General features: G+C 61.5%; 2 protein-coding genes across 8 annotated transcripts in view; both read right to left on the bottom strand.

Annotated features, from left to right (window-relative positions):
* Positions 1–85: 85 nt before the first annotated feature.
* Positions 86–14720, bottom strand: AKNA (AT-hook transcription factor). Of its 4 annotated transcripts, none has more exons than XM_085076356.1 (22): positions 14523–14720; positions 9548–9819; positions 8486–9405; positions 7944–8018; positions 7283–7445; positions 7008–7168; positions 6502–6561; positions 6293–6393; positions 6024–6198; positions 5813–5943; positions 5559–5732; positions 5193–5397; positions 4991–5097; positions 4570–4808; positions 4222–4405; positions 3787–3960; positions 3508–3611; positions 3199–3351; positions 3017–3118; positions 2454–2579; positions 2031–2190; positions 86–1803 (listed from the first exon to the last, which is right to left on the bottom strand). In XM_085076356.1, the coding sequence occupies exons 2-22, from the start codon at positions 9705–9707 to the stop codon at positions 1527–1529; spliced, it is 3951 nt and encodes a 1316-aa protein (XP_084932482.1). In that variant the 5' UTR covers positions 9708–9819; positions 14523–14720; the 3' UTR covers positions 86–1526. The 4 variants fall into 4 exon arrangements, with proteins under 4 accessions (XP_084932482.1, XP_084932485.1, XP_084932484.1 ...); XM_085076359.1 differs by having other exon boundaries at positions 2031–2187; XM_085076358.1 differs by having other exon boundaries at positions 5813–5940; positions 14523–14719.
* A 676-nt stretch (positions 14721–15396) lies between these two features.
* Positions 15397–25177, bottom strand: part of WHRN (whirlin) — a 44877-nt gene continuing 35096 nt past the window's right edge. For 2 of the 4 annotated variants that reach the window (XM_085076352.1, XM_085076354.1), the window contains 6 exons: positions 25073–25105; positions 20554–20625; positions 19579–20167; positions 17541–17719; positions 16794–16916; positions 15397–16126 (listed from right to left, as the gene is read on the bottom strand). In XM_085076352.1, coding sequence (XP_084932478.1) covers positions 15944–16126; positions 16794–16916; positions 17541–17719; positions 19579–20167; positions 20554–20625; positions 25073–25105 — 1179 coding nt within the window. In that variant the 3' untranslated portion in view covers positions 15397–15943. The remainder of the gene's footprint in view (positions 16127–16793; positions 16917–17540; positions 17720–19578; positions 20168–20553; positions 20626–25072; positions 25106–25177) is intronic. The other 2 variants (XM_085076353.1, XM_085076355.1) reach the window with 1 other exon arrangement.

Genomic DNA, 25177 nt, shown 5'->3' with positions numbered 1-25177 from the left:
TCCATCCGACCCCAAGAGAGGGATGCTGGCGTGGTGATGACAAAACACCCCCAGGAGTGGCTTTGGAAAGGAAAATCAGCACACGACTCGTCCGACTGCGTTTATTTCCTTCAAAAATAGGTGATTTCTTCGTACAAAATACCACCCCAGTGGTTCTGTTGGGTGTTAAAAAATAGAGGATAAGGGGGGAAAAAAACATCATTTGGTCCTGGCTACTGCATTTGGGATCATTAACCACATTTTCCACACGCTCCCATCACACCCTGGCTGGGCTGGGGAGGGTCACAGCTTCCAGCTTGGGGCACAAGCATGACCAGAGGCCACCAGAGACATAAAATCTCTTTAAAATCCCCCAAACCCACCCCAAAAGGGTAGGGGGGACAGTCTCATTCCCAGCCCCTCTGGGGTTGTGTCAGGATCAGGCTCAGGGAGAGCTTGGAAGGCTGCAGAGCTGAGTCCCTCACTGATCCCACCCTCCAAATGGGGGTGTTTGTACCACAAATGAAAGCAAAAATAAATACACTTTGACACTGGCACTTCAGGTAGGTCCTACAGATAAACACAGGCTGAGGTGCTGGGGGTGGGGCAGGGGGTTTGGCTGGGCTCATCCCAGGAAAAGCTGCTCTGATCACATCATTTTCCCTAAAAAAATAGGAATTAACTCATTAGAAACCCAGCTGGGGTTTCAAGGGCTCTGCAGACTTCACATCTGCTTTGGTCTCACCAGGTGATTTTTCCTCTCCCAGCCCAAATTCCCTGGCAATTCCAGGGGGAAAACCTCAACTCCTTCATTTTATTTTGTGCCTGGATGATGCTGTGGGTGTCCACATCCAGGGATGGCCAGAAAAACCCCATAAATGCCCTAAGGGTTGTGCTGGAAATGCAAACCAGAATATATATATATATGTATCTATATAAAGATATATCTACAGAAGCAGATACAGATCTGTATATACACAGATCTATATATATCTGTCTCTCTAGATATAGATATATAACTAAATGTAGATATGTCTATATCTAGATACATCCATTTATAGATACATATATATCACACACACACACATTACAGATCATCAATCAACACTCAAAAAGAGTGCTTTCGCTGCTTACTACCTAAAAAATTCACATAAAAACCACAAAAATAAAAAGTTTCCCCAGGGAGGATCCTGCTGGGTTCAAGTCCAAGGGCAGAGGGCACAGGGCTGGGAGAGGAATAGGAATCCCAGGGAATCCCAGGTATTTCTGCCCACACAGGCACAGAGGTAAACACAGCTGCCAAGGGGGGAGCTCGACCTGCGCGGGAGGTCAGAGCAGCCCCAGAAGTGCTCGGGGTGGGGTGGCCACCGCCTCGGGGGGACACGGGGCCACCCTGCTGGTCCCAGGGGATGGATGCTGCTGCAGGATGCTGGGGACTCCTGGCCACACCTTCCCCCCTCCTGCAGCTCGGGGGGTCCTGAGCACGGACAGAGGTGGGCAAACCACGCAGGGAAGGGGGTGGGAGGCGGGGCAGGACCCCCGGAGCCTCAGAAGAGGCAGGAGCCGCGCAGACCCCTCTGCCGGCCCAGCTCTGCGGCCAGCGCCCGGCTCATGCGGCTGGTGGTCATCCTGACGCTCTGGGCAGCCTCCACAGCCCGCCTGAGCGACCAGTTCAGCTCCTCCAGCTCCTCCAGCTGCAGGCTCAGGCAGCGCTGGTGGCCCCGGGGCCGCGGGGGACGCTCTGCCCGCGGGGTTCCTGCGGTGACACCGAGGGGGACCCCGGCCAGGGCTGGGGCTGAGGTAGGAACTGCTGGGGAGCAGTAGCTGGGGAGAAGAAGGGACATGTTGGGTGCTGCTCGGCGGCTGTGCCACCTCTCCCTTATTCTCATCCTCTCCCCACCTCCTACATGCCCAGCACCACCCTCCAAACACAGACCCCTTTCCGTGTCACCCCAGTCCCTGGGGAGGGGACAGCCCCTCCCGGGCTCACCCCGCACCCCTGGGGATGCTGACCGCCCCCGAGCCCCCTCCCCACCCCGGGGCATCCTTACAGCACGGAGGGCACGTAAGGCACGAGGGGGACGGGCGCCAGGCAGACGGTGGCAGTGGTGGCAGCAGGAGTGGCTGCCAGGTACCAAATTCCAGGCTGCTCCGGCTTCTCGGCTCCAGCGTGGGAGTCTGGGGGACAGGTGTCACCAGGGCCACGCTCTGCTGCGGGGAGGAAGGTGGTCAGATGTCCCCGGGGGGGTTACATGTCCCCAGGGGTGTGTATCGAGCAGCAGCCCCAGGTGACATCATCCACATCACCCTGGGCAGCCACTGCTGGGTGGGGACATCTGCAGCCAGAGGTGGCACTGCTGGCTGTCACTTCAGTCCCCAGGCAGTGTCAGGGGGCCGAGGTTGGTCCCTGTCCCCCCAGCCCAGCCCCAGGCAGGGATGAGCTGTGCCAGATAAGTGTCACCGCTGTCACCCACCGTGTGTGGCTCTGTCCCTGCTGCCCGGCGCAGGGGTGCCCATGGGCGCCTGGCACGTGGGGCAGGATGTCCTCCTCGGGGGGCTGTGCTGGGGCTGCCGGGGGACATCAGCTCCCCCAAATCCAGCTGGGGGGAGAGGAAATTGGGAATGTCTCGTGCAGAGCCAGAGAGGGAGGTTTGGGAAGAGCTGAGCCGTTTGGGGGGGACTGGTGGGCGTGGGGGGCTGTCCCTGCAGGGTCTGCAGAGGTGGGATAGGACAGGGCTGGGGACAGGTGGCAGTGCTCCTGGTGACACCAGGAATCCCGGCTATTTCTGCCCACACAGTCACCGAGGTGAGCACAGCTGCCAAGGGGGGATCTGCAGCAGATCGCAGCATCCCCAGAGCTGCTCAGCTCGGTCCCCTTGGGGGACAGTGGGGTCTGGCCAGGGGGCAGCAGGGACAGCCTCAGGCCATGAGGAATGGGTTTGTTGTCCCCTCCCGAAGCCTCTCCAGGTAATTAATTAAAGCCATTAGCAGCTCTGTCAGGGGTGGTAGAAGGGCCGAAGGGGCTGAGGCCACTCACCCGATGACGTCCTGCCCCTGTGACATCGGGGACAGCCCGGACTGCCCGGCTCCTCTCGGGGTGCCGGGATGGCACGTGGTGTCCCCGCCTGGTACCGTGTCCCTGCCAAACGCCAGCGTGAGCACGGTCCCCAGGGGGAGGGTGACCACCCTCAGCCCCCACCAGCGAGCAGCAGCACCCACCTGTGTACTGTCCCCGAAATGTCACCGCCCCCGGGGGGGTCCCCAGGTGCTTCCTCAGGGGAGGGGGCGCCCGGGGCCCGGCGGGTGAGGGGTCTGGCTGGGAGGCTGCGGCGGAGGACAGGGAAGCCGGGTGGGATCTGCTGAGCTCCAGACCTGCAGGAGCCGCCCTGGGCTGAGCGCTGAGGGGTGCCACGGCACCAGCAGGACCTGCTGCCCACGGTGCTGCGGCCCTGCTCAGTCTGGGGAGGGGACAGGCGTGCAGAGAGGAGCGTGTCCCCTCTGTCCCCACCCTGCTGGGGTCCCACTCACCGAGCTCCAGCTCTGGCCTGGCCCGTGGCAGCGATGCTGACCTCTCCCTCCTGGTGGCTGTGACCCCAGGGACCACCCTGCCCCGCGCCGGGGGGCTCGGCTCCCTGCGGAGGGGACAGAGATGCTGTCACCACCCACACCCGCCCTGTCCCCTGCACCCATCAGGCTGGCAGCCCCCAGAGCCAAACCTCTCCCTGGTCACAGCAGAGGTAGGGACAGGCTGAGGGTGGCACTGTCCCCACGCTGCCCCAACGCCCTCAGGTCCCTCCTGCCACCTACCCCGAGGGTGCTGCGTCCTGCGGGGACTCTGGTCCGCTGGCCACCGGCTGCCTCCTGGCCGGGGTGACGCGGGGAGTGGCTTTTCCCTCGGGATAGCTGCGGGAGCGGCGCAGGCTCTCCTCCAGCCGCTGCCGCAGCCGCCACACCTCGTCCTGCAGCGCCCGGATGGCCTGGCTGTCCCGGGACAGATGGCACCGTGAGGGGGGCTGCAGCCACCAGGGACCCCAACAGTGCTGGGTGTCCCGGGGGGGATCAGCTCAGGGGGAACCAGCAGCTATCAACCAACCAACTATCCCCCAGCAGCTGTGATGCTCCCCAAAACCAAGCCTGGGGCTGGGATCCAGCCTCAACCACCCCAGTGGGTGCCTTTGGAGGTCCCTGTGTCACCCAGAGGGGTCTGGCCTGGGCTGGGGCCATGGGGACACAGACACTCACTCGCGCTCCAGGCGGGAGCCCAGCAGGTCACAGGGAGCTGGCTCGAGGGACGGCAGGTCAGGGGACAGCAGGGTGGGGGATGGCGTTTCGGGGGATGGCAAGGGGCTGGTTGGGCTCCTGGCCCTGGCTGCAGGGTGGCCACCATCGCTGGCACAGCTCCTGTCGCCCTCCGAGTCCGTGTGAGCTGGGGAGGAAGGGCAGCACGGCGAGCCGAGGTCAGAGAGCAGGGAGCAGCACACAGCCCCAGGGCAGTGACACCAGGAGCCCTGGGAACCCCAGAAAGCAGAGCCTCTTCCCCCACAGAGCCCCCAGATCACTCTGCCAGGTGACCCAACGCTGTGCACTCACCGCTGTCACCATCAGGGTCTGGCCCTGCCTCGCTGCCCGCGCTCTCTGCCCAGCGAGGGGGGGAGCTGCTCTGCGAGGGGCTGCTGGGGGGCAGCTGCGGCCCCCCCGTGCCCCCCTGCCCCCTCGGGGGGTAGATGCCCATCAGTGCTGTCTCGGAGGGAAGCGGGACTGTCTCTCTCTTCCGTGGGGTACGGAGGACGCTGGGGATGGGGATGGAAGGTCCCAGCGAGCCTGGAGTCCTGGGGAAGGGACAGGGCATGGCTCACCCTGGCCGTGGGCATCCCGCACAGCTCCAACCCCCCCAGCACCCCCTTCCTGCTCCCCACACCCTCCATGCCTCTCCCACCATCCCTGCCTCTCTTCAGTCCCCCAGATCCCGCAGACAGAGCTGCATTCCTGAGGGCAGGGCCGTGGGGCATACCCTGTGCCGGGGGGATGGTGCTCGGGGGTGTGCACGGGGGGTGACACCCTGCTGGCCTCCGAGCCCACGAAGCCACTGTCGGTCTCTGGGGACACGATGCGCTGCTCCTGAGGATGCATAGGGAGAGCAGGGTCAGTGCCCAGCACCGCAGGACCCGCCAGGGGTGCTGGCAGGGGGGGACCCGCAGTGCCAGGGGACTCACCTTGCGGGGCCCGTGCTGGGTGGCAGCGCTGCCTGTGCCACTGCTGCGGCGGGACAGGGACACCCGCGGTGGCCCGGGGACTACCAAGGGCTTGGTAGCCACTGGTGACTCCTCAGCAGTGGCAGGGGATGGGTGGCCCCATGTGTCTCCCAGGGTTGGGGGTCCTCTGGGGGGAAGTGTCGCAGCTCTTCTCTCTGGGAGGTGCCTGTAGGGTCGGGATGGAGCAGGAATGATGGGGCAGAGCAACCCCAAACGGAGGAAATGTCCTGTCCCATGAAGGATGTTAACTTTGGGGTAAAACTGGAGATCTAACATCCAACCTCCTGCTCACCCCTGCCCGAGGACCCAACCCCTCACAGCACTTACAGGGCCAAGGTCTCGAGGCTGGCCTCCTCCTCGAGTGACCGTGTCCTGCAGGGGACCTTGCTGAGGCCACCATCCCCTGCTGTGGGTGCATCCACCTCCTCATGGCACCCACTCTCCGCCAGGCTCAGCTGCTCCAGGCTCAGCGACTCTGGCAAGGACTTGAAGTGCTTGTACCTGGGGGGACCCGCGGGCAGGAGCGGGTGGGTTTGGGGACATGCTCCGTGCCCATGTCCCCCCTGCCCCATGTCACTTACTGCTCCAGTAGGTCCTCGAAATCCTCCTCCACTTGGCGCTGCTTGTGCCAGAGGGGCCAGGGCAGCCCCCCTGCCACCCCCTCGCTGTCCCCCGCTGTCCCCCGGGGACCCTCCAGCAGCGCAGGGCTCTGCTGGGCACAGCCAAACGGGGTGAGAGAGGCAATTCCCCACAACCGCAGTGGGGCGGGGAACCTTTGCACCCCCAGCTTACCTCGGGGTGTGGGGAGTGGGCGGCCGGCGGTGGGGACGGGGTTGGGGGGCAGCGGGGCTGCGGGGGGTGCTGCGGGAGGGGCTGCGGGAGGGGCTGCCGCCTGCTCCCCGGCTCCAGCCGCTCCTTCAGCCCCTCCAGGCGCAGCCCCAGGCGGTAAATCTCCCCTTCCAGCGCCCTGTAAGACACCAGCCATCAGTGCTGGGGGGACAGAGACCCCCGGGCTCTGCGGGGGCTCTGGGGAGGGGGCGACACGGGGGCCGAGCACGTACCGGTCAGGGTCAAACCCCTCCGCAGCCCCCGGGAGCTGCTGCCGGCCCCGCAGGTATTCCCGCTCCAGGGCATCCTGCGCGTCCTTCAGCATCCTCATCCTCTGCGGCACAAGGGTGAGAGGTCCGAGCCTGCCCACTCGGCACCGGGCACCGCTAGTCCCCCTGGCCCTGCCGCCCCCCGGCTGGGGTCCGGGGAAGGGCTGACTCACCTGGAGCTGTTCCGAGGCCGTGGGGTTCCCTGACCGCATCCAGCTTTCGAAGGATTTCACCTGGCCGGGATGGCACGGGCTGAGCTCGGCCCTGCTGCAGCCCCAGCTCTGAGCGCCCCCCAGACCTCTCCCCGCTGCCCCCCATGTGAAACATCCCCAGACACTTCTCCAGGGCAACCCCCCAGCGCAGCCCCCTCCCCACAACACTGCACCTCCCCACAGCTCCCTCCTGCAGCATCGCCCCAGCCCTCCAACCCAGACCCCTCCCCAGTTCCCCCATCACCCTCCCAGCACTTCCCTCTCCGCAGCCCCCCAGCCTACCCCCACAGCCCCTCTCCCAGGGCTCCCAGAACTCCCCCCAAATCCCCTCTCTGCAGCCCCACAACCCCCTTCCCACAGACCCCACCAGCATTGTCCCCAAGAGCCCTCCTCCATCCAGGCCCTCTCCTGCAGCCCCCCAAGTCCTCTCCCACATCCCTCAGCCCCCACAGCCCCCCGGTGCCTACCTGTGCCTGCAGCCTGCGGCTCTGCCCCGCCAGCGCCCGGGTCAGCCGTGGGCCCGGAGAACAGCAGCAGGGCCCGGGGCAGGTGGGACAGCCCCCTCCGGGCTGAGGGGGACACCGAGGCTGGGGTGAACCCCCCCGCTCTGACGGTGCCGGGGCTGCACCTGCGACATAACGGGGACAAGTGACGCCGCAGCACCGGTGACCCCAGCGTGGGGAAGGGGCTGTGGTGGGCATCCCCCAGACCTGGAGCTGGACGGCAGACATGGATAACACACCTGCAGCACCTGGCGAGCCCGGGGCCGTGGCCGGGGCTGTGGCCATGCCGAGAGCCGCTGTCCGCGCCTGCGGGATGCTGAGGGTCATCACTGGGCACCCGGTGCCCACGGTGCCCACGGCGAGGCTGCGGCTGGGCTGCGGCGGGTCGGAGAACAGGCTCACCTGGGCAGGGAGAGCGGGTTTGGGCACCCAGCCTGCACCCCGACACACCCACCGTGCCCCCGGGCACCCTGGAGCACCCCTTGGGCACAGCAGGTGGGTGGGGTGAAGGTGGGGACACGCGTGCGGGGGTCGGTTGGCACAGCCCTGCCTCAGTTTCCCCACCCACGCGGTGGCGCAGGGCGGGAGGTGGCAGGGGTGACGCGGGGACGCGCTTCCGCCCGTGGCCCTGCCAGCTCAGAGACGTGCCCCGCCATTCTGGGGACACGCCACCGCCCTGGCACCGAGGGGACCCCGCCAGGGGAGGGGAGCACGGTGGTCCCCAGCCTGCCGTGGGCTCTGCGGTGGCCTCAACCCCCCTCCGTGGGCTGGGATTGCTCAACCGCAGCTCCCCGGCAGGAGGAAGAGGAAGGAGCCGGGGGAGGAAGGCACAGTGAGAAATCTCAGGGAGGGGGGAGCAGAGCGGGGAGAGCTCCCCCAGCCTTGCTGACCCCCACCCACCCTGGCGCCCAGGCGCAGCTGGTCGATGGTGTTCTCAGCCTCGGCGTACTTGGTCAGCAGCTTGTGGTAGTCGTCCTGCGGGGAGGGGACAGTGGGTGACAGCACCCGGCACGGGGATGCCCGAGGGGTGGGTGGTACAGGGGGGAGGCAGTCCTGCGTGGGGACAATGGGGGTCCCATGGGTGGGGGGCAGACCCATCTGGGCAGATGTGGCCCCTGTTTCTCTGCGTGGGCACAGCCTCCTTCTCATCCCAAAGGGCAGGAGAGCACCCCAGGGGACAAGCACCCCGAGGGTCACAAGCTCTGGGGGGCTGACAGCCACCCCGGGGGACATGAGCATCCTGTCCCCAGCCTGAGCGCTGCCCACATCCCTGCCTGCTCCTCCCCTCCTGGCCAGAGCCGGGAAGGGGTGAGCAGCACCAACCCCCATCGGTGTCCCAGAGACAGTGACACCCCTATTTCCCCTGCACCCCTTGCTGCCCCCACCCTGGACACCCTCCCAATACGCCGTGTCTGGCTGAACTGGGGGGCGCTGGGCGTTACCTGGAGCTGCTGCACCAGCGCCGTCGCTTGTCTGGGGGACCTGAACTCCTGCGGCAGCCCGGCCGTGCTGGGGGGCTGCGGGGACACCCCCTCCCCGCTGCTCAGCAGCACCTCCCGCACGATTTCCGCCGGCGATTTGAAGCCGATGGGGCCGCCGGGGCCGCGGGGACGGGCGGGCAGCACTCGGCCCCGGGGCGGGCGGTAGCTCTGGTCGAACTTGACCCGCGCCTCCACCTTAGAGAGGTCGGGCAGGGGGTGGTTTAGGCGCCCTCGGCCGTACTGGGTGCCATCGGTGCCCGTGCCCGAGGGATCCCTCGTCCCCTTGCCACCCGCCCGCCTGCGGGGGCTCAGGGACCGCGACTGCCGGGCGGGTTTGGGGGGCACCGCTTTCTTGGGCACTCGGGATCTGTGTGCTTGGGGTGCCGGGGGATTCCCGGTGTCCCGGGGCTCCCCGGTGGGGGCTGGCAGCCCTGGGCCGGCTGTCTGGGGCTCGGGGACAGGCTCGGGGCTGGCCTCATCGGTCGGGAGGTGCAGAGGGAGGCTCCGTCTCGGGGTCCACTCCTGCCTGCGCCCCGCGACGGTGTCCCCGGCAGCGCCCCAGCCCCGGTGCTGGCGGGACGGGGTGGCAGGGCCAGGGCTGGTGTCCGACAGCCCCGAAGTGTCGTCCCCGTCCGTGCTGCAGCCCCGGGGCTGGCGCAGAGCCCGGCCGCCCCGCAGCGCCTCGGGGCTGCCGCAGGAGCCCGAGCCCCAGCGGCCCTCGGAGGAGAGCTCGGGGTAGGGCTCCCCATCGCTCTCCGCCCCCCAGGGCCCTTCGTCCCCCCCGGAGCTGCCCCTCTCCTCGTCCTCCTCGGCCACCTCCTGCCGCGGGCGCCAGCGACCCTCCTCTGCCGGGGACACTTCCTCCGGGTCCTCGCTGTCACCTGCAAAACAGCGGCACGGCGGGGCTGTCGCCAGCCAGAGCCAGCGGCTGTCCCCGCTCCCCTCGCAGCCCCCCTGGGCTCCAGCAGCACCTGGGACATCTGGGACCACCCCCTTTAGGGCAGGAGGGAGGGCACGACTCACCCCACGGGGGGCTCCTGGCATCCTCCCCCAGGCCGATGACCCCATCCTCGTCCATCCGCCTTTCAAAGTCGTCCTCTTCTTCCTCCTCCTCCTCCTCCTCGCCCTGCCAGCGCGTCAGCTCTGTTTGTGTCCGGCGCAGCCATGGTGCCGGGCTGGCCATGGCCGCGGGCGCGCCGGCCCCGTCACTTGTGTCGCTTCATGGCCCGGCGGCGGTGGCGGCGGGCTGGGGACCTCCTTGTCGCGAATGTAGGTCACAGCATCGCCGCCGCGTCCTGGGGGGCCGGGGAGAGGGAGAGATGCTCAGAGGGACATGGTGGGCTCTGACTGAGATGTTTCCCCCGCGCTGGGGGGGTTTCCCCTGTCCCCCCAAATCCCGGGGACAAGAGCAACCCCCGATGATGGAGGGGACAATCCCCCGCCTTGCATCCCACCGTGCAGCTGGAGCTGCCACACTGCTTACAGCCTGAGGTCCTCGTGAGGAAGGAGCCCTCCAGGGCCACCCCGAAAGGTTTATCCCCCAGCAGGGAACACCCAGCCCATGCTGGCACCCTGGGGATGTCACCCCAGCCGGGCAGCCACACCCTGGGGACCGTCAGAGGTGCTGGGGGAGGCAGGAACACCCCAAAACCCCACTGGATGTGAGGCACTAACAGTGAGAGGGCTCAGAGCAGAGACCTGGCACACTCATCCCACTGCTGACCCCAAAGCAGGAGCTCTCCCTCACCCCATCCCACTGCTGACCCCAAAGCAGGAGCTCTCCCTCACCCCCTCCCGGGGTTTCCAGCAGCAGGAGAAACACCTGATGCCAGAACCCCAGCTGTGGGGTGTGGCAAGAAAAGCCACGGGGTTTTCCCACTAACGTCCTCTCCGCTGGATTTGAGCCCCACAAGCCCAAACTTTGGCCTGGGGGGTCAAAGCAGGCACAACCAGCCCCATGCAGGGGACACTCACCTGTACCAGCATCACCAGGGCATCCCCATCACCATAACCCCATCTGAGCACCCCAAAACCTCCTGGTGCCTGAAGGGCAGCTCAGCTTTTGCAGAAGGAGGAAATGATGTTTCCTGCAAGTTTGCAGGTGGCCACAAAATGTTTTAACCCCATCCGGCCCTGCGCAGTGGGGGCTGAACCCTCACCCCACAGCATTTTCCAGCAAAACCTTTATTTTTTTAATCCAGTTTGGAGCAAAATGCTGTAGGAAGACAGGGGAGGGAGATCCCTGGGAAAATCAGCATCTAGTCCAAAATATATCATGATGAGAATCTTCCAGGAGACCCAAAATTAAGCCTTAAGGCCCCAAAATTCAGCCAGTTGGACCTTTCCTTAGAAATCTGGGGAAATTTCCAAGGCTGGGGTCCACCTTGCCCCCATCCTGGGATGCTGCTCACAATCCCAGGGATGCTGTGGCCATACCCAGGCACTGGGGCCTGTCTTGGCACATTTGCAGGCAGGCAATTAACCCAGCTCGTTAGTGTGTAATTAGTGGCACGCAGAAGACAGCCTGACGAGCTAATGAAACCACAGTTCAATCCCTGGGGTGGCTGCTCGTAGCCAGAGGCTGCTGTGGGGATTTTGGGGTGCTGCTGGCTCAGGGATGGTGGTGAGGAGGAGTAAACCTATCCATGGCACGCACATGCTCTGGGAAAAATCCTCTAATCCATTCCCAAGCCCCAAATGTGCAAATTCCTTGGGTTTTTGTGAGGTTTTGGGGGTTATTTTCCAGCGCCACCTGGCATCAAATGCATCATCCTTGCATCAGCCTTGCTCTGCATCTTTGGGGCATTCCAGGCAGGAGCAAACCCCAAAGCATCCCTTAGGGTCTGGCAAACCTCCTGGGGGGTTTGCATGAGGTTTTTCCCCCCACACCAACTGGGTAACTCCATTCTCCACACCTGGAGATGCTCCACAGCTTGTGCCACCAGGAAGTATGGAACTGCCCATGGCACGTTTTGGGCTCTGAGCTAATGAAACTAAAGAGGGATTTTGGCTGTAGCTCCTGCCTGAGCTGGGATGTTTCCAGCCCCAAGTCCTTACTCCCATCCCAGAGATCCCCATATGGAGCCCTGCAGGATCCCAGAGCCATGAGGAGCCCCAAACACCTCCCTCAGGGGTTCCCAGAGGGAGAGTGGCGGGGAAAAGGAGCCTGTGGGTCCTGTTGTCTTGGGATAAAGAGGTTAAAACATTCCCTACCCATTTCTGGTGGTTCTTTAACCCCATCCTGAGCAAGATTTTGCATCTCTTGAAGGAGGCCATGCCTAACCCACATGCCCCTGGCTGTCACCCCATCTCTGAGCAGCTGTCCCCAAGCACACTGCCCACAGCAGCCACAGTCTGCAGGATCCACTTCCAAATCCAGCCACATTTATTGCTTTCCCAGAAAGTCCCTCCACTCATGGTCATGGTGGCCAAGCACAAAAAGTCTTGGATTTTTTTCCCCTTCTCTAAGTGAGTTTCTCACTGTTATGGGAGCACAGGAAAGCTTGAAAAATGATGTGGCTCTGTGCTCAGGAGCCACAAAGCAAACACAAACAATCCCAAATGTGTGTGCATAAGGATAACCATATATCTTAATTTTCCCCTTTGAAAGGCAAGATTTTTTTCCAACAGAGCAACTGAAAAAAAAAAAGAGCTAAAAAGAAATTTAAAAGCCTCAGCTAGAAAACTCTGAACTCTGCTCTGTCCCTCTGCCCCTCTCCTGCTCTACAAATCAAATGGTGGCTTAGAGGGGAGAGATGCTCCCAGCAGTGATGAGTGCTGCCAGCTCTCTGCCTGTCCCTGTCCTCAGCTCCAAAGCCCTGCCCCATCCCTGTCCCACTCCCTGCCCCGTGGGACAGCCGGAGGGGTGAGGCTGAGCCCGCCCAGCTCATCACACGTGTGAGGCAGGGGAGCAGCAGCCATCAAGGCCAGCGGGAAGCCATCGTGCCTCCTGGGTTGATCAGAGGCGACAGCGGAGGAGACAGGAGCATCCTCCGCCCCAGGGCTCGCTCGGTGACACGGAACGGGGGGGACAGGGCTGCTGTCACTCTGCCTTCACTGCCTTGTCAAGCCTGGGCAGAGCAGGGTTGACACCTCCATCCCCACATCCCCTGAGAGATGGGGAATAACCCTCCTGCCCTGCATCCCAAAAACCACTTTTCTGGGAGGGGTTAAGCCCCTCCTGCACACCCGTGCCTGTCTGGGATGCAGGGGAGGTTAAACCCCGTCCCAGGCAAAGGATGGATATTTTGCATCTCTTTTAGGGAGGTTTGGAGGAAGCCAGAACGGCCTCAGGCTGAAACTTGGCAAGGGGTGTCTGCGCTCCAGGAGGGAGGAATTCCTGGTGTATAAACCCTTTTTTAAAGCCCACAGAGTCCCGTTTTCACGAGCATGAAAGAGGGCAGAGAAGCGGAAACGCTGCGTTCTTAGTTCGCATTATTTCCTCCGAGAACAAGGGAGGGACCATCACAGCGAGGAAGAGCCTGACAAACCTCCTTCATCCTCTGAAAGCACACGCCTGTTACCATCACCCTAAAGCCCACGTGTGACCCCAATTCCAGCGGCTGGAGGGGCCAGGACCCCCCCAGCTCCCCCATGCTGGTATATCCCCATGGAGACGTACCAAAACCCCGTGGAAATGCCATTTTTTCCATCACTTGCACCGAAACAAAACCCCACGGCGGGACAGGGAGCTGCTGTATCCGCATTTCTCCCTGCTCCTGGCACACGGACCGTGCTGTCCTCCCTGGGGACACCCCGGGTGCACCCCCTGCCCGGGCTGACCCCCAGCACCCCGGCAGGGCCGGATGGCCATAATGCCCGGGAAGGACAGCCTTAATCCCCGTCTGGAGAGCGCTGCCGCTGTCCCTGCGACACAGCCGGTGCCACCGAGATCCCTGCTTAGCCCAGGGCAGCGACAGGCGGCGGGGACACGGCAGGGAGGTTGAGGTGGGGTGAACCAGGCACAGCTTCTCTGGGCACTCACCCCCTCACAGGGAACGATTTCTCCCCAATATCGCACCTAACCCTGCTCTTTGTCAGTTTGAAGCCATTCCCTGTGTCCTGTCCCTCCATCCCTTGTCCCCAGCCCCTCTCCAGCTCTCCTGGAGTCCCTTTAGGCACTGGCAGAGGCTCTGAGCTCTCCCTGGAACCTTCTTTCCCCCACTGTACGAACACTGCCGTGCTCTCCGGCAGCCCTTCAACTTGAAGATCTGATTTCAGCGCTGCCCGGAAGGTACCGAAAAGCACGGGACAGCCACACACCCTCCGGCACCCACCGGCTGCCAGGAGCACTGCTGCCCTTTAAATAAAACACGGAACTGAAGCTGAGCGCTGCTGGCCCGACCACTTCCTCGGAGGAGCCTCCGGCAGCCAGCAGCTCCGAGCGCAGGAGCTGCGCCGAGCCCGGCCCTGCCTCCGAGCCGCCTCCGCAGCCCCTGACGAAACTCTCCCGCAATCCTCCGGCCCCGCCGGGGAGGAGGCACCGCCAGTAGTAAAGTTATGACAAGTTTCCTCGGGGCCACGAAGGCTGCGATGGCGTGGGGAGGACACGCCTCGGCCAGGAGCGCCGTGTCCCGCATCCTCCCGCCGTGTCCCGCATCCTCCCGCCGTGTCCCGCATCCTCCCGCCGTGTCCCGCATCCTTCCCGCCGTGTCGCATCTCCTCGGCCGCAGGGACCCCGCCGGGGCTGGGGGTTCCCCCGCTCGGCCCAGGGACCCCGAGCAGCTCCCGGCTGCGGACCAGCCCTGCCCGAGCCGGGTTCAGCAGAGCCGGGGGCGCTGGATGCGGCCCCGGGATGGGGCCCGAGAGCTGCATGCCTCCCTCCAGCTGTGCCTCCGGCGCCGCCCCGGGGGCCTTCTCCTTCCTTCCAGCTGCAGCAGGCGGCTTGCAGGGAGCAGCCGAGCCATTGCCGGCCCCCTGAGCACAGCTGGGGCACATCTGGCCCCAGGGCACCGCTGGATGGACGCCCCCCGCCCCGCGAGCGCCCCGCGCTGCCCACCTGTAGGGAGGGCCCGGCCGGAGCTGGGCAGCCCCGGTCCTGATGCCGTCCCGGTGCCGGTGCTGATCCCGATCCCGGTTCGAATCCCGGTCCCGATCCCGTTCCAATCCCGGTCCCGATCCAGCCCCGGCCCGGCCCCGCCGGACAAAAGCGCGGCCCGCGGCGCCAGGGGGCGTGGCCTCTCCTCATTAGCATACTGCCGCTCTCCACCAATCCGCGCTCGCCGCCGCGCGGGGAGGGAGAGTTGCTTAAGATAAACCCCACCCACCCTGTATTTGCATAGCCCGCTGCTGGCGACCAATCAGAGACGCGGAGCGCCGTCCTATTAGCATAATTTATGCAGCGCGGGCACCCCCTGGCGGGGCTCTGCCTGTTCTCGGGATCCCATGGGATGGGATAATGGGATAATGGGATGGGATGGGATGGGATAATGGGATGGGATGGGACAGAGCATTCCCTCCCAGCCCATCAACATCCTGCCCTGCCAGTCCTGAGGAGCCCCATAGACACTCCTACTCCTTCCTATCCCCGGGAATCCTTGGCAGGGATTGGGATTAGAATGAGGAAGGGATGAATAGGAATGAAGAGTGGATGTGACAGGAAAGAATGAGATGGAAATGGAATTAGATGGGGATGGGACTGGGCACGGGATAGGATGGAAATAAGGATGGGATGGGATGGGATGGGATGGGATGGATTGGGATGGGATGGGACTGACACAGAGCATCCCCTCCCAGCCCACCACCATTACCACTGCACTCCCACCTGCCGTGCCAGCTCTGGGAAGCTCCCAGGATATTACAAAAAATATCCTGCCACTCCTGTTCCTTCCTACCCCCTCATCCCAGCCCCAAAGCACCCCCCAAGCACAGCCTTTTTTCTACCCTGATAGATTTATTGAAAAATTAAAAGCACAAGCTCTGTATATATAAATACAACAACACTGCCAGCGATTTACAAGGCCTCCGGTTGCTCTCTCTGCATCCCCACCCGTGGCTGGTGCCACCCACCTGGGGACGAGCACCCAAGGGAGCAGCGACCCCCCAAAAATCTCTCCAGCCTGAGCCACGGGCCCACCTGGCTCTGTGTGTGGCACTCAAATGACAGCGGGGACACCCAGACTCTGCCGTCCTCCTGCCCTGCTCCCAGCCTGGCTGAGGGGGAGAGGTTGTTCCCTACCCCAGAGAGGACAGGGATGGAGACTTTAGGGATGTGCACTGCTTTCTGCCCGCTCTCAGCCTGCCCTACCCAGGCAGCCAGCCTGCAGCGGGCACGGGGACATTTGGGGACAAGCCGGGGGTGTCAGCGTGTGCGGGGTGGCGAGGGCTCTGCGCGGTGCTGGGACGCTGCCGCCACACCTCGGCGCCGTCCTTCATCCCCATCCGAGTGCTCCACAGCCACCAAGCCAAACCTCCCTGTCCCTAAAGGGCGACGTTGAATTCTGTGACCAAGAAATCGATGTAGTCCTTCTCCTTCAGCTTAAAGGCCTCAGCGATGATGCGGGCGGCTTCCCGGTGCTCCTTCCCTCGCAGCCCCGTGCCGTTCACCTCCAAAATGACGTGGCCCACCTTCAGCTTCCCGCAGTTGTGTGCTGAACCCCCCCGCTGCAGAGAGAGAGCTGGTCAGCTCGTGTTCTCACCCACCCCGGGTCAAGCAGCGGGGAAAAAATGGGAAATAGTTCACATCTGACAGGATGGATGCGAAATGTTTCACTTTTTTGGAGAGGGGGGATGAATTTGGCTTCCTTTCTGCTTGCTCCTGGAGAGTGATGCTGGCTGGGGTGGCCAAGAATAACCCAGGCACAGTCAGCTCTGCTTTTTTCTGCTGTAAATAACTTGAATTTTGCCCCAAGTCAACAGCAAACAGGGAGACAGCTCCAGAGGGCTCAGTTCCCTGGCTCTCATCTACCATTCCTCCTCCCCAATCCTCTGTCTGGGAGTTTCCAGACATCTGGAGACAGCAGCCAAGCTTTCAGGGCTGCCCTGATCCCCTCTGAGATGTCTGGAGCAGATAGTTGGCTCCCAGGAGGTGTGCTCTGGGATGGGATCATCCATGGGACACATGGATGCACATGGGGCCCTTAGAGCAGAGGATGCCTGGGGAGATGCAGGGCTGCAGGGGGAACACACAGCCAAAATCCGCCTGGAATTCCCCCTGGAAAGGGGCATTTCCCCCCCTGGAAAGCTCAAGGGAGGAGAGGGAAAGCTCCAAGCTGTCCAGGGAGGAGAGGGATGGATGTACCCGGAGCTGTTCCCGTTCAGCCCGCCGTACCTGGATGGTGACGATGCGGGGCAGCGGCTGCCGCGTGTTGGCGCCGCCCTCGATGGCGATGCCCAGGGTGGGAGCGCTCTTGGACACCCGGATCAGACACGACGTGGGCTCCAGCAGCCCCGGCTGTGGGCACAGATGGCAGCACTGCTGAGGGAGCCTGGGCACTGAGTGCCAGCTGTGGGCCCCACAGCAGCAGGGACACTCTGGCTGCCACCGCCGAGGGATAGCCAGCCTGTGGTTGCCTTGTGACCCCTGACATCCAAAATCCCAACCCTGGGCAGGTCTGGAAGGGTTTGGGGAGGAGCAGAGCAGCTCTCTGCCTGCCTACTTGTGTCCCTCAGCCTCACCACCATCAGAAACACCCCAATTTATGTCTGATACCTGCTGCCACCTTCCCTTTTTGGCAACAGGTGGAAAACATCATGTGGCCTGTGGATGTCCCTTTAGAGCCAGGAACTCTCCCATGCCCCAGGGAACTGCTTGCTGGAGCTGGAAGGGATGGGATTTACCCAGGATGGAGTGAATCAGCCCTACAGTGCCCCTCCCAGCCACTCCTGACCCCTTCTCCCCAAAAATTAACCCCTTCAGAGAGCTGGCAGGGCTCATGAAAGAGGACAAATACCCCAGCAAAGCATGGACGAGTGGCTGCTGCCTGTGGGGAACAGAGGGAGCAGAACAGGCTGGCCGAGGTGGTGGGGCACAGCCCCCCGTGCCCCTCCCACACAGAGCAGCACCCCAGCCCCTCACCGGCTTGGAGGCCCCTTCTGCTGCCCCCTCGCTCCTCGTGGCCTCCTTGAGGCTCCGGCTTTTCCCGGGGCCCGGCTGCCGGCTCTTGTCCTTGCCGCTCGTCTCGACCTCCCCGATGTCCACCCCGCTGTCCTCGCTGAGGGTCTGCCCGCTGTCCGACAGCTGGGAGAGCGTGGAGGCTGGGGAGAGATGCGGCGTTAGCGGGCGGGCAGTGCCAGGGCCGGGGCTGGCCGGGTGCCCACGGGCCACGGAGCGAGGGCAGCTCCCGCTCCCAGGGTGGGCACTGCCCTGGGATCCACACCGGGGCTGCACAGCAGGGCTCCCGAGCACAACTGTGGAATCACTGAGGCTGCAAAAGTCCTCTAAGATCATCGAGGCCAACCGTTCCCCCAGCACTGCCATGGCCACCACTGAGCCATGTCCCCAGCTGTCACATCCACGAGGCTTTTAAATCCCTGACCCCACCACTGCCCTGGGCAGCCTGTGCCACGGCCTGACCACTCTTTCAGTGAAGGATTTTTCCCTAATATCCAACCTGAACCTCGCCTGGCACAGCTTGAGGCTGGTTTTGAGGTTTTATCTTATCCTATCCTTTGCTCCCTGGGAGAAAAAATTGACCCCAACCTCACTGCACCCTCCTGTCAGAAGAGCAGAGCGGTGCACAGGGAGCATCGAGGGACAAGTGGCCTCAAACTCCGGTCCGGGATCCAACCCAGATCCCAAATCGGGATGGAGGGAGAGAGTGATCAACTCAGGGATCTTGCTAGCGGCCAGCTTATCCAACCCATGCTCCACAAAAGGCTCTGGGAGGAGACAGGGATGAAGCCAAGCGAAGAAGTGCTGCCATGTGAGAGCTTTCTGCCCTTCGAGGATGAAGATTCCATCGGGACTGGAAATCACTCGGCGGAGTTGGGGTCCCAGCGCCGCCCTGCAGTGACGGCTCTGTGCCACAGGAGGGCGACATTGCCGCTCGTGTCAGTCCCGCAGCGCGGCGGGAGCGGGGATGCTCCGGGACCCCCTGCATTCCCCTGGATACCACTGGATACCCCTGGAACACCCTGGATTTCCCTGGAACACCCTGGATCTCCCTGGAACCCCCTGGATACCCCTGGAACAACCTTCCCTCTCCATCTCCGGGACCCCCTGCATCCCCCTGGAGCACCCTGGATCCCCCTGGAACACCCTGGATTCCCCTGGAACACCCTGGATCCCCCTGGAACACCCTGGATAGCCCTGGAACCCCCTGGATACGCCTGGAACAACCTTCCCTCTCCATCTCTGGGACACCCTGGATCCCCCTGGATCCCCCTGGAACACCCTGGATCTCCCTGGAACACCCTTCCCTCTCCATCTCCGGGGGACCCGTGGGCTCCTGCACATGGGCCCCTCACCTCCACTACTTTTTCCCAGCACAAACGTGACTCCTGAGCTGAGTGTGGGCACAATTAGTCCTTTTTCCCCCAAAATACGGAGTTAATGGGAAAATACTACAATTATTTCTTTTTTCCTCTCCTTGGGATCATAGACTGCCCTGGGCTGGAAGGGATCTTAAAGCTCATCTTGTCCCACCCCTGCCATGGGCAGGGACACCTTCCACTATCCCAGGCTGCTCCAAGCCCTGTCCAACCCGGCTTTGGACACTTCCAGGGATCCAGGGGCAGCCACAGCTTCTCTGGGCACCCTGTGCCAGGGCCTGACCACCCTCACAGGGAGGAATTCCTTCCCAAAATCCCATCTCTCCCTGCCCTCTGGCAGTGGGAAGCCATTCCCTCCATCCCTTGTCCCAAGCCCCCCTGCAGCTCTCCTGCAGCCTCTCTGGGCACTGCAAGGGGTTCTAAATTCTCCCTGGAATCTTCCTTTCCCCAGGCTGGGTACCCCCAGCTCTCCCAGCCTGGCTCCATACGAAGGATGCTCCAACCTTTGGATCACGAGATCCACCATGAGACCTAAAACCTCCAGAGAGATCTGCCTCCTGTCCCATTTCTCTCTCTCAGAACACTCCAGGGCTGGTTCTTCCCGGCTGTAAGGTGACACCCACCTCTGGCCTGGGGCAGGGGCCTCACTTCGTTGACGTCGGGCTCGCTGTTGGGCTGGTGCACCTCCACCATGATGAAATGCTGGTTGGCCACGGCCTGGGGGCTGCCCTTGTCCGGGGGAGGGGGCGCCGGGTGCGGGGGTGGAGGAGGAGGGGACGGGGATGGGGGGCTCTGCAGCCCCTCCGGGGATGGGCTCTTCAGCCTGCTGGGTGACTGCACCCTGGGGAAGGGCCCGATGGGGTGCTGGCTGACCAGGGAGAGCTGGGCGTCCACCTGCCGGCGGGAGCCGGGCAGGGCAGGGGAGATGGTGGCGTAGATGGCGCTGGGGGCAGAATCCTCGGTGGAGGTGGAGGCCGTGGAGGTGACGCTGACCGTGTCCTTCTCGGGGGCGCTGGGAGGGGGAGAGGGGTTTCGGGGGGCCACGAAGAAAAGGCCAGACTGGGAGGACTCGGAGGAGGGGCGTTTGGGCTTGTCCTTGGCTGGGAGCCGGTGCTGGGCAGAGGAGGGGTCCAAGGTCTGGGGGGCTGATGGAGGAGGAGGAGGAGGAGGCTTGAAGTTGGGTGGTTCATCTGGGAAGGAGGAGAGATCATCCTGCCAAAGTGAGAACAGATTTTAGGACACCGTGCTCAGGCTCAGCATCAGTGCATCTCCATATATCACACTGACCATAGCTAGAGGAGCTGGTTGTTATAGAAACACCTCTCTGGCCTGACATGGTTCTAGAAACACCTTCCTGACCTTTCGACAACAAGAATATGACTCACAAATGAGCTTAATTACAGAGCAAACCACCCAACCTTTGCCTTGGTTTGCTCTGCTCCTACCCAGCCAGCCAGAATGCTTCTCCTAAACCCAGCTGATGAATGGGATCAGTGCTATCTCTGGGGAGCTGATGGAGCAGAGATGCTGAAGCTGAGGAACAACTCAGCACCCCCAGTTTGCCTCCTGCTCCCACCCAGCTCCATGCAGGGCCTTACCAGGGACACGTCTGGCAGGGTGTTGATGCTGCTCTGGTGGCAGTCGCCAGCTCCCTCCAGCTCTGACGTGTTCTGAGAAGGCAGAGAAGGAAGAGAAAGCCATGGCACAGCAGCAGGAGCAAGCAGCACGGTGCCAGGGTGACAGGGAACGGCAAGGAGATGCAAGTTATCCCCCAAACCCCTCCCCATACAAGGCCAGTCTCACACAAAGGTTTTGGCTTCCTTGGAGGTTTCCTGGAGACTCACGCTGGGAGCAGAGCAGTTTTGTTGGGATACAGGCTTGGCCAAGCTAAGGAATGTGCTGTGGACCTGAAATGTTTGCTCCTCTAGACCTAAATTAACTCCTCCTGCTGAGTTTGCAAGGAGGGGAAAAACCCGCTCTGAGGGCTGCAGGTTCAATACTTGGCTTTTTTCCCAAAGGATAATAGAAAGTTTAAAACTCTCCACCTCTGCAACCCGGAGCAGCAGGTCTGAGATGCAAAGAGAAGCTGCTGTCACTGCTTTCCCTCTTTGAGTCAAAAACGTCACCAGGAAATGCCACACCGCAGCTTTGAGGATATCACAGCCCCAGAAATGCAGAAAGGCTGTGGGAATCAGCCGGGGTGGGCCCAGGAAGAGAGGACATGATGCAGCCCAGCAGAGCAAACAGGCACTGGGCTAAGGCAGGGGTGGCAGAATGGGGGGCACAGGGCAGCTGGGGGTGCAGCTCTGCCCTGGGGAATCCTCTGCCATGGGAGAACACCCCCAGCTCCCCTGGTGCCCCTGCCAGGGCAAACCCACCCTCAGGCCCCCTCCTGCTCTGGAGAGAGGCTGCTGCTGCTCAGAAAGGCTGCACTCTGCTCCTGTCACGCTGGCAGGGCTGCTCGGATGGGGCAGGGCACAGTTTGTGTTTAAGTGCCTGTTATTTATCGCAGGGTAAACAGCTGATTAGCTGAAATGCTGCTGCCTCTGCATCTCCCCCAGCTGCTGGAGGCTGCTGCTGTGCCTGTGAGATGCTCGCGTCCCAAAATAGACACGGGAGACAATTAAGACCATTAGAGCAGCAGCAAAAACATTGACGCAAAGTGCTTTTATCCCTGTGGCTTCTGAAGGAGCCCTGGAGAATGAGAACACAAAGAAACAGCTTGTTCGGGGAGTGACAGGGGAAGGTTTTGCTCAGGAAACCTTCCCCTGGCAAAGGGTGGCTTCATCATCAGTTAATGCAACATCAGGGCAGGTGGGTTTTGGGAGAGAATCACGGAATTCTGGAAGGGTTTGGGTTGAAAAGGACTTTAAAGCTCATCCCATTCCACCCCATGCCATGGGCAGGGACATCTTCCACTATCCCAGGTTGCTCCAAGCCCTGTCCAGCCTGGCCTTGGACACTGCCAGGGATCCAGGGGCAGCCACAGCTTCTCTGGAGAATATAACTGACAGCAGCCAAACTGCCACACTTATGTCACTACTAAAATGGCAAAAGTCTGCCTGATTCCCCCGAAAACCTGCCAGGGTGTTTCCCCCAACCCTGTGCCCATCACAGGTTGTGCCCCAGCTCTGACCAGCCTGTCCTGAGCTCCTCTGCAGACCCTGGGTGGGCACAGCAGCTGCCCCTGTGCCCCCTGACCTCACTGCCAGCTCTGTCCCACCCCAGTCTGGGACTGTGCTGCTGCTGCTCCTCCTCAGGGCCCCTCTGGCTGCTGTGGTGTGTGAGCAGGAGATCTGCCTTTCCCCAGGCTGGGTTCTTTGGGGGCAAAAGCAATTAAACAGGGATTGCTCTGGGCCGTAAAATGGCTTTTAAGCCCAGCACATTTGCTTTCAGGAATTGGCTATTTCCAGGCTGTGCCTTCCTGGATTTCCCTGGAAAGACTCATGGAAGCCACTGCCCTGAAGGATGAGTATTGAGGAGGCTGCTCCCTCCTGCTGACTCCCTACTCCTTTACCCCATCTATTTTCCAGTTCCTCACAGAAACTGAGGCCCTTCCAGCCCCTCCACTGAGCAGCTGGGAAACATTTGTCCTTCTTATCCTACAAAGAGTCCCCAGCGGGAGTGATGGAGCTGCAGAGCATCTTTCAGACGGGCAGACAGTTTTCATTTGCAGATTAAAGGGTGGAGAAACTGCCACCTCCCCGGGGAACACAACCCAACCTTTAATTAACCTCTCAGCTCCAAATCAGTCCCTTAATTTCCAGTTACTGCTAACGAGAGCTTCGCAGAGCTGCTCAGCCTGAGTCCTGCGGGTTTTAAGTTTTGAACTGCTGCACCAGCCTGGGGATAAGCCTGGCTTTGCTCCTCTCTTCCCTTCTGTCTCCCACTCTGGATGGCAGCCACAGGGCTGGGGGAGCTCCAGGCTCCTGGTCCAGATTTTAGGGGCTCTGAGGATGCACAGTGACCCCAGTTCAATGGCTTCACTCTGTCTCTATCCTCCTCCTCTGAAAGGATCATTCCAGCATGTGGAATCCTCCCTGTGGGATATCCCAAGGAGCTGGGAAGAAGGAAAACCACCTAACAGGGATATCAGTTCCTTCATCCCAGCACTGAGGGTTGGGCAGGAGGCAGGGACAAAGGGAATGCTGTGTTTGGAGGCAGTCAGGAATTGCCACGGCTCTGGTCAGGCATGCTGCAGCTGATTATTGCAGCCTGCAGCTGATCTCTGCCCTGCAGGATTCATCTTGAGAGCCAGGATTTCCAGGAGGTGCTGGTGGCACTCAGGGGCTGAGCCTGTGTGGCTGGCACCATCAAACACAGCACTGTCCCATTGCCAAGCATCCTTCCAGCATTCCTTAATGGAATCATTTATCCCATGGCAGTGATGCTGGATGATTTTTGCCTTTTTTTCTTTTGTATATTTGTAGCCTTCCCAGCACTTTTCCCCACCCTTTCCTCCAGCTAGAAAGACCAAAGCCATTGCAGAGCCCCAAGCCCTGGGGGGCACGAGGCTCCTCTCCTGTCTTGCTTCTTCCTGGGAACCAAGGCTGAGAACAAAATCTTCAAGAGACACTGTCATCAACAAGTCCAACTAGTAACAGGGCTGGGAGGCTCCAGAGAAGAGAAGGAGCTTAACCTGGGGGGAATCACATCACCACTTGTCCTCCAAATTGGTGCTTTTGATCAACTCTGCTCATTTCCTAAAACCTGTCAAACTGTATTCATCCCTCTGGGGTTGGGCTTTTGTGGGTATTCTTCCATAACTGCCCCTGGAGCTCCAAGAAAGATCCACTTTTCTATGAGCTCCAATACTGAAATGATCTCAAGTTTCATTCCTAGGCTGAAAAAGGCAATAGCAGAGCCTGCCCAGCCTCACCCTGCTCATTTTTGGTGGAAGTTCACCCACCAACCCATGGTACAGGTAGCCTGGTCTGGTGTCACTGCATTTGGTCACAGAGCCTAAAACATCTGTGTCCCACAGTTCAGGGTCCTGGGATAAACTCCATCTGGGAATGCTACAGCCAAGCTGTGCTGGGTAAGTGTCATTCTCACAGGGATGGAGCTCTTGGGGCAGATTCACAGCTGCAGGTCCTCTCTCCCAGCTCAGCTGAATCTCCCTGTGACTTCCTGCTGTCTGAGGAGCAGGGAATGTGCTCCCCACCCTGGAGCTGCCCCCAGCCTGCTCCCAGCCAGCAGCTCTGGTGTGACACAGGGCTTCCCAAGGCTCTCCCACATCCATGCCCAGCCCCTCTGAAGCCTGGCTGAGGATTTCTCACACACAGCCCAAGTGCACTGAGCCCTTGGACTGCAGCATGGAGTTTTGCACACCCAAAGCCCATAAGGAAAGGAAAGGAAAATAAGGAATTTTTCATATTTCCTTTTCCATAAGGAAAATTCTCCCCCTAGGGATGTGTGCAGCCTGCTGAGATAGCTGGGGTTGTTCAGCCTGGAGAAGAAAAGGCTCTGCAGAGACCTTGTTGTGGTGTTTCACTGCCTGAAGTGGTCTATAAGAAAGATGGGGACAGATTTTTGAACAGGGCTTGGGATAACACAAAGGGGAAATGGTTTTAAACTAAAAAAGGGTCAGTTTAGATGATATAGAAGAAAGATGTGTTTTATAACAAGGATGGGCAGGCCCTGGCACAGGGTGCCCAGAGAAGCTGTGGCTGCCCCTGGATCCCTGGCAGTGTCCAAGCTCCACTTGGATGGAGCTCTGAGCACAGATATCCCTTCTCCCTGCAGAGGGGTTGGATTAGATAGCCTTCAAAGGTTCCTTCAAGCCAAATCATTCCATGATTCTGTGATTTCCCACTGCTATTCAGCCACACAGCTAGCCAGCAAAGCAGCAGGCAGGGCACTGTGGGGTCTGCCAAGCTCCAACCCTGCTGCTCCTTCCAAAACCCCATCCCAGAGGTGTCCTGGCACTCAGGTACCAGCTGGGTGTGGTTTGAGCTGTGCCTCGAGTGCAGAGCAGTACCAGGGACTGGGATGGGGCTCTCCTCAGCAGAGATGGGTGACACGAGGTGGCCTTGCCCATGGAGGAGCCACAGCACTCCCTGGCCAGCCTGTCCCTCCCCTGCCCACACACTCTGACCCACCCACGGCAGCCCCTACCTCCATCAGGTCTATGAGCCACAGGAGTCGCTCCTGGGGACGTGCCAGGGGGAGAGCAGAGGGAAACAAGCACAAAAGGGAAAAGGTAAGGTCAGGGAGCAAATC

Source organism: Lichenostomus cassidix, chromosome 17, assembly GCF_008360975.1.
Source record: "Lichenostomus cassidix isolate B80296 chromosome 17, HeHo_3.0, whole genome shotgun sequence".
In the NCBI taxonomy this organism is placed as follows: domain Eukaryota; kingdom Metazoa; phylum Chordata; class Aves; order Passeriformes; family Meliphagidae; genus Lichenostomus; species Lichenostomus cassidix.
The sequence above is the reverse complement of the archived record's forward strand: the minus strand, read 5'-3'. Positions and strand labels throughout refer to the sequence as shown.

What these genes read in the sequence shown, in the direction of transcription:
- AKNA (XM_085076356.1), bottom strand. Translation starts at nt 9,707, where the DNA reads ATGGCCAGCCCGGCACCATGGCTGCGCCGGACACAAACAGAGCTGACG. An exon ending in GAGGGGTTTGACCCTGACCG is followed by an intron (nt 6,199 to 6,292) that starts GTACGTGCTCGG and finishes GGTGTCTTACAG; the next exon opens with GGCGCTGGAAGGGGAGATTT. An exon ending in TTCGAGGACCTACTGGAGCA is followed by an intron (nt 5,733 to 5,812) that starts GTAAGTGACATG and finishes GGGTCCCCCCAG; the next exon opens with GTACAAGCACTTCAAGTCCT.